The sequence below is a fragment of the Schistocerca americana genome, chromosome 8, assembly GCF_021461395.2.
Source record: "Schistocerca americana isolate TAMUIC-IGC-003095 chromosome 8, iqSchAmer2.1, whole genome shotgun sequence".
Lineage (NCBI taxonomy): Eukaryota > Metazoa > Arthropoda > Insecta > Orthoptera > Acrididae > Schistocerca > Schistocerca americana.
The window spans coordinates 25,383,420-25,391,792 of NC_060126.1; the positions used below are offsets into that span (position 1 = coordinate 25,383,420).

The 8,373-nt window shown below is 45.5% G+C and overlaps 1 protein-coding gene across 1 annotated transcript in view; it reads left to right on the top strand.

Moving 5' to 3' along the window:
* Positions 1 to 7,336, top strand: part of LOC124625774 — a 103,878-nt gene extending 96,542 nt beyond the window's left edge. Inside the window, exon 4 of the mRNA XM_047149215.1 lies at positions 7,126 to 7,336. Coding sequence (XP_047005171.1) covers positions 7,126 to 7,255 — 130 coding nt within the window. The 3' untranslated portion in view covers positions 7,256 to 7,336. The remainder of the gene's footprint in view (positions 1 to 7,125) is intronic.
* Positions 7,337 to 8,373: the final 1,037 nt, after the last annotated feature.

Below are 8,373 nucleotides of genomic sequence, written 5' to 3' on the forward strand. Positions count from 1 at the left end.
GTGCAAATGGTGGACAAATTTAAATATCTGGGAGAATTTATAACAGGAAGGAACAGGAGCAAGGAGGGAATAACAGAGAGGATAAAGAAGCCTTCTGCATGACGAGAGACATATATAACAAAAAGAATATATCCACAGAGGCAAAGTTACGCCACTACAAGGCAACGGTGAGGAATGCAGTATTATATGCTGCTGAGACGATGACACTAGGAAGAAATGGGGCAGAGCAACTAGAGAAAGAAGAGAGAAAAACACTGAAAAAAATACTATGTCCCAAAAGAGGTGGAGAGAGGTAAATGCGAAGACCTGCGGAAGAATTGCACAGGAACATGAACAATATCCGGGGAAATCAGACAAAAGGGCAAGGTTTGCTGGACATGTAGTTAGGATGAGTATGAACAGAATGACGGAGAGAGTGTGGGAAACAACAGGGAGGGCAAGGGAAAAGACAGGAACCAAGTGGGTTGTTGAACTTCGGAAGGACTGGTTGGAATTGGGGATCAAGGTCGAAGGAAAATAAAATTGGAGGAACAAATATACACCGACCAATATGCCGGAGATCAATGACAGAGAAGAATACAGGAAAAGATTAGAATGTCACCAGTGGAGCCGACAGGAGAAACAGAAACTGAAGATCTAGGAAGAAGAGCGGGAGAGAAGAAGAGAAAAAATGAAGAGGTTCTGGGAGAAGAAGAGGAAAATGCAGTCCACGTAGGGGCTACCCGTGGTCCTACAGAGGCCGTAACGTAAGAAGAAGAAGAAGAAGAAGAGTCTGTTCAGAAAATTCCGGAACTTTGTCCACAAAACTTTTCTACGTTTACCATTTACTTATTGTGGCTGGTCTCTTTCGAAATATTCTCCTCCACAATTGATACACCGCTCCAATGCCGTCCCCAACTATGCACGCAACCTTGGTACGCTTCTTGCTGTATCGCGTGAAGCGCCGTCTGCTAGTTTTCTTTCATCTCGTCTGTCGTTGTAAATCTTCGTTCTTTCAGCGGGGTTTTCAACTTTGGAAATAAAAGACAGACCACAGGGGTCAGGTACGAGAGTACGGAGGATGGGGCAGCACAGTGATTTCGTTGTCTGTGCAACAGCCACGCACAACAGGGACGAATATGCGGATGCGTTGTGATGATGCGAGATCCATGAATTCTCTCGCCACATTTCAGGCCGTTTTCTTTTCTCTCAAGAGTCGCAACACGTCCCGATAGTATCATCGATCAACACTTTGTTCCTGTGGCACGAATTCATGATTAACTAATCCTTCAGCGCCAAAGAAAATTATGAGCATGGCTTTGACATTTGATTTGACCTGACGAGCTTTTGTTGGTTTTAGAAAACCTTTTCAAATCGATTGTGAAGCTGAACCTTGGTCTCAACATCATAACCGACGTCTCGTCATCAGTTAAGATTCTCTTAAGGAGCATTTCGATCACATTTACGCCATCTGGAAACTCTTGATAGATTGCGAGGCGAAGGTTTTTCTAGTCCTGATTTATGAGCAGGCCGCGCGGAGTAGCCGGGCAGTCTAGGGCGCCTTGTCACGGTCCGTGCGGCTTCTCCTGTCCTAGGTTCGAGTCCTCCCTCCGGCATGGGTGTGTGCGTTGTCCACACAGTAAGCTATTTTAAGTTAGATTAAGTAGTGTGTAGGCTTAGGGACCGATGACCTCAATAGTTTGGTCTCATAAGACCTTACTACAAATTTCCAAAATTTAATGAGCCGTGAGACGAACTTGGTGCCAACATGAGACTTTTCAAGATGTTATGTCAGAATATCACATGATGCAACTGAAATGTTACATTCTTCTGCAGTCTCACGGACAGTCAGTATTCGAAGGAATGCACAGTTTCGTTGACTTACCTGCACGAGCGTCGTCGGTAGACGCCGGATGGCGTCCTGAACAAGGGTTATCTTTAACTTCCGTCCAACCATTTTTAAACCGTGTGAACCGTTCGAAACACCGAGTACGGCTTAAGGACCCATCACCATTGGCTTCCTGCATCATTTGGCGTGTCTCTCTAGTTTCACGCGCAGTTCAATGCAGAAGCGTGGCTGTTCTAACTCTGCCACCTCGATATTCGCAAACGGTGTGACACAACGTTCCACTCAGTACGGAATACAGAATAACCAACAGACATTCAACACAGAAACTTCCGGAACTTAAACACAAAACACAGAGGTGAGCAGGGATGCCAACCGCATTTCTCTCCAACTCACCACTGCCACGAAATTACGAATGTTCCGGAATTTTTGAACGGACCTCATACATAAATCATCTGACGGACAGGGTGAGTAGCAATTTGCGGCTGTTTGCTAATGGCACCGTAGTGTACGGGAACGTGTCGTCGTTGAGTAAGTGTAGGAATATACAAAATGAGTTAGACAAAATTTGTACTTGTATCATAAATGGCAGCTTGCTCTCAGTGTACAAAAACGTAGCTTACTACGGCTGAGCGGGAAACAGTCTTGCAACGGCCGAATAAAGCATTAGTTGGATGCAGCTTGACACAGTCGTTTCGATTAAACATTTAGGCCTAAAGCTGCAGAGCGATATGAAATGGTGTGAACAGAATCAACACGTCAGGTTGGCGTTAGGGAAGGCGAATGCAGGATTTCGTTTTTTTGGAAGAACGGGAAAGTTTAGCTCATCTTACTTAATAGTGGATATTTTTATTCACTAGACGTAAGCAACAAGAAATAAAGGAAGGGCGATGTATTTTTGTTACGCAGTTTAATGAAACCACGAAAATGTAAATCACGATGGAAGGACGGAATTTGAACGGCTCTCGACTGCAGGTCCAGCCAGCTTGTTCGTTGGGGTGAAAAAGATGTGTGTCATCTCGAAGCTCTTTCTGGTGAGAAAACTGATGATCTGAAATGATGATGATACTAACGAAAATGACAACGATAATGAATTGTCGGGGTCTTAGGTTCTTCGTCCACTTCACAAAACACTTTGCCGTATAAAACTAGTCATCTATTGCTATATCATAGCATACGGAAGGATAAATGCACAGATCAACCATGTCCTTAAAAAACCTGTTGGTTTGCGGGTGCGCACATGGAGCCCGATGGCATCCTCGCTGTGTTGCATTTGGTTCGCATCTGGCAAATTTGGTGACCAAGGAATCAGTGTGAGTCCACGATCATGCTACTCAAATCACTTTAGCCCATTGCGAGCGGTTGACAGGGAAATTTGTCGTGCTGCAAGATGCCACCACCGTTGGTGATGACGGCGGCTGTGAAGGAACGCAGATGGTGTGAACATTCTCCACGATGTCCGCAGCTGCCATGTTGCCTTCCATTGCTGCCACAATTCCACCTGACGCTCAGGCGAGTGTCCCTGACAAAGTAATGCTGCCGCCACAGGTCTGAGTCTCTGGAGCGGTGAATTTTTCCGAGCAGCCGTGCACCCAAATGACGGCCGCAACCGAAAACCGCCACCCAACTTGCTGACAAGAAACGTGACTCATCCGACCGGATGACACGTTTACACTGAGCAGCGGTACGTTCTCGATGGTCCAGTGTACAGTGTAATCATAACTGACGATGTCGTCGAGTCAACATGTGAGGAAATAGAGAACGTTTACTGCGGCGCCCCATGTGCGCTGGACGGCGTACTCTGAATCGCTTGCGTCTGCTCCAGCACTGCAGTCTGTCGTCAGATCTGGCAGAGATCGCCGTTTATCCTGCTTCACACAGCAGCAAGCCCCCGACCTCCATATTCTTGGATGAGGCGCTCTTTAAACAACCACACCTCATGCAATGAGACGCCAACTGAAGAGCCCACCAGAGGCGCTCACAGTGTGAACACGTCTGCACTCTGACTGTGGAATTGTAAGTTAAAGTTTACAACGTAACATAACAAAGTTGCTGGCACTTAAATCGCAAATACATTGAACAGTAAAAATATTATTATCACTTACCCACCGTTACACTGGATGCACCCCGGTGGCATTGCGGCTACGTGACACGGTAGCAAAAGTATGTAAAGCGGGGCATACGCGGACGGCGGATCAACCTAGCAAAGATATGGACTGAAAATGGGGCAATGTCGTAAGATAAGCGACTTTAACAAAGGGCGGATAATTATTACGCAGAGCCTATGAAAGGGTATCTCGAAAACGGCGAAGCTAGTCGAATGTTCTCGTGGTACTGTCGCAAGCCTCTGCGGAAAGAGGTAGAAGGGCAGCAAACTACCACTAAATGCTTGGACGTCCACGACTCTTCACGGAACGTGGGATTCCGAGGCTTGGCTGCTCTATAAAGTAGTATAGATAGTGATCTGTGGCATATCTGCCGAACGAGCAAAATACTGGTTCAGGTACAAGTGTTTCGGAGCACGCTGTTCGTAGTACATTGTACATTGTTGAACGTGGAGCTCCGCATCAGAAAACCCTACGTTTTCACATGTTGACCCAACGACATCGTTGGTTACGATCACAGTGGGCACAGGCCTATCAGGAAATGGAAAAGCGTCGGCTCTTCGGGTGAATCACAGTTTGCTACACTGGATCGATGGTCGTCTCCACAGACACTGTCATCGAGGCAACGTGCAGCGCGCCATGGACGCAGACTGGTGAGAGCAGTATTTTGCTATGGGAATCATTCTCCTGCGTCCCTTCATTCTTGTTGTCTTGCCCGACGACGATGCCACATTTTAGCAGTATAATCGTTCGTGCCTCGGTGTCATAACCGCGCTACAGTTGTTTGAGGAGCATTATAGTGAACTCACGTTGATGTCTCGGCAGGCAAATTCGCCTGATATAAATCCTATGGAACCCACCTGGGTCGCTATCGGGTACCATCCCCGCGTACGCAAATCGGCGGCCCGTTAAGTGAATTACAGGCCTGTGCGTGGACATATAAAGGCACAATTCTCCACAAACCTAAGAACAGAATGTAATACGCATAATCAGCGATGTATTTCGTTCCAAAGATGGACAGAAAAGCTATTAAGCAGGTGATCAAAATGTTTTGGCTAATCAGTGTACAAGATTACCAGTATTCGCAACATAATAATCTCAAAGTGAAAACTATTAATAAATTATGTAACTACTGGTGTAGATACCATAGACGTACAATAGAAGTGGGACGGATGACGCCCGCCTGCAGAATCGATCAGCAAGTAGAAAACTACACAGTTGTGCTCCCTTGCTGCCCACGAGGTTGGGAAGCAGTTGTAGTGCCAGTGCGTTACATTCCCCCACCTGCATGGTTGACTACTGCGGGTTTGCCATTGGTGCACGTGAGCTCGCTGTAACACATCTCCCTAACTCGTCCCGCACGTGCTCGGCAGGATTTATGTCAGGGGGGATGTTCGTGCCAGTCCCGTCGTTCCAATAGCTTCTCCATCTGCGCTGTTCGGTGCGGTCGCTCACTGTCATCCATAGAAATGAAGTCAGGGCCGAAGGTTCCCTTGAAAAAAAGCACATGGGTAAGAAGTACAGAGTCACAATAACTTTAACCGGCGAGTGTACCGTGTTCAAAGACTTGAAGGCCATTACAACCACACAACATTTCGCCACCCCAATACCGTAACACCTGGTCCACCAAAACGATCATCATCTACAGTGATGGCCGTACCCTCATAAGGCGAGATGTGGAAACACGTATTGCACCCGGAACCATGGTCGAACATGATAGTTTTGTAGGTTTAGGAGTTATGCTGTCTGGAGGCATAACGTGCCATGTGCGTACTGACCTCCAATCCTTTGAACGCCCTCAACATTGTCATACTGAACTTCTTCAGTACTTGCTCATTAGGTAGTTAATTGACACATCTAATCTTCAGCATTATTCTGTAGCCACTAATAGTGATAACTTATAATAATAATAATGTTGATAACAGCAATAATGACAATGGCAGATATAAAAAGAATTTATAGATCTACAAAATCGATGTTTTCTGATATAGCGTGCTCTGGAGAAAATAAATTTGAGGAGACTGTATCAGCTAAGAATGGTGGTACATTAGGAATATCTTGTTGGGAGAAGGAGAGTAACGAGTGCGTACAGAGACAATGGTAATGCTTATTATTGCTTTAGTAGTATGTCATTAACTATCTTATGAAGCTGGGGATGTTATAAAGTTCTCTGATAATATGCGGGAGGTTACTATACGGTCGGGTTCCTGATACTGACAAGGATATTGAGGGAGTGGCTGATCGGTGGAGAAAAACAGGATTTCGTCTGGCGGGATCGGTTGTTTCTGCTGTGTTGTTAAGATAAGAGCGTTAAAGTCGGGGAAAGGTATCACGGACAGTGTTCGTTGATAAGACAGAAGAGAAGGCAGAGGGTATGGAAATATCTCTGAGCCTCTCTGCACGAAGGTAGGATAACTGCGCACATGATGCTGAAATCTGATTAAAAAGTCGAGCATCACAGATTTAACGACCGCAGGCATTCATAACCAGGTCCAGGAGCCGTGAGCTTTCCTGAGAGAGGCCTTGCAGAATATTATCGCTGTAATCAGTAATTGGAGGTATAATTTTGTAGAAGCTATTTTTTCAGTCTATAGGGAATAGTAGCTACAGGTGAATGACTGTCGAGACATTCACCGATCCACCGATGCAGGTTGGTGGGGGCAGTATTACGGTATGGGGCACGTTCAGGTGGGCTTCGATTCCATGTGTGTGTTAACCATCTGCACTCCTTCGTGGGTGATATTTCCCAGACAGCGATGGCATCTTCCAGCTAGATAATTGTCCGTGGCACAGTACCAGAACCGTACGACAGTATTTTAAGGAATCTCACAGTACTCACGCCGACGTCTCACCTTCCAAATTCACCTGATGTGAACGCGATGGAACACTTCGGTGGCCAGCTCCTTAGCCACAAACCGTCGACCTATAGTTTACGGAAACTGCGTGACCTGAGCGTGGACGTCTGGCGCCACGTGTCTTCAGAAAACTACCAAGCGCTTATCTATTCGATGGTACGCAGAACTGCTGTTGTACTGCGTTCCAAATGTGGACCGACAGTGTTATCATGTCTTCGCCCCTCAGTTTACACAATTAACATAATTAAGTTTGATTTTTTCCTGCAATCTGCTGAGCTATAGTGGACAGATATCACTATTGACTAGTACGTGACGTATTGGTCTGACACGTGTGTTGCAGAGGTCGCAAGCGCGCCCCATGGTCGTGGTGGATACCAGACTCTGGTGACTGGGACCAGAGCGTGGACTCGGACCAGGGCGACACAGACGTCGACTCCGCGGAGTGGTGGGGCGCGGCACGCAGCAGCTGACCAGTTCACTGATCTTCTGGTATCGAGCTGACTTAGCCCTCCACGCTTCACATATTTCTACGATCACTCAGTTACTGTAAATAAAACCAATTGAAGAAAATAAAAACATTTTGTTTCATTACACAAAATTGGAAACATTGTTACCATTATTTACCGAAAATGATGTCCAGCAAATCACAACCTGCGAACCCAATGCATTCCACTGCAATATCCAATATTTCATTTCCTTATTCAACTCGTTCGTGAACCTGTACTTTCCACCATGGTAGTGAGGCCTGCTTATCCACGAGGCACTTCTTTTTATTCTATTGAGTCTCTAATAAATGTTAGCGTACCACAACTGTCTGTAAAGCTCCAATCTGAAATCGTAGTATCTGTGTGAGCGCCTCGCAGTCTGATTTACAATACCGCAATCCTTCCAACAAAAGTTCTGTTGCACGTGTTGCACGCATATTTTTTTTAATTTCATAGAAGGTTGAAGCCAGCCTTTTCAATCTTGCATCGTTTGGTACTGGAAATTCTAGGCAGAGGTCATCGGGATAGAACCGGATATGTTCCCAGTTTCGGTAAAAAACTGAACAATAGTCATATGCTGCAAACAAATGCCTTTATTTAGGACGAAGACTTCTTTTACCAAACGTCGTATACGCTACATTCTTACTCGTAAATAATATGTACTTAATCTCGCTTTGTTTTTTAGAATTATTCTTAAGCTCTATGTCAGGTACAAGGATACGTATGTGAAACGGATTTGCCCCATAAAACAACTATTATCGGCTTTACATTGGCTCACGATCGTTGACCAGTCTGTAACTTTACTTGATTCAGCAGATTGCTCTGGTTTGCTGAACAGCGTGTTTCACAGTGCATGTTACACGTTTCTAGAGGATGTGGAGGGGACTTAGGAGATCAACTTTTACATAGTAATCGATCTCCGGAAACGTCATCCAAAGACACTACAGAGCATCAAAGTTAAAGGAGCCGGCTGTGTGTTGAACAGCTCCTAAGGTATGCGTTTTAGAGCCCACTTTTGCTATACATTTTTTCCTTGTTTTGGTCCATATTGTCACCTCTGAAAGTTCCCTACATTACAATCTTAGCTACAACAATACCTGCAG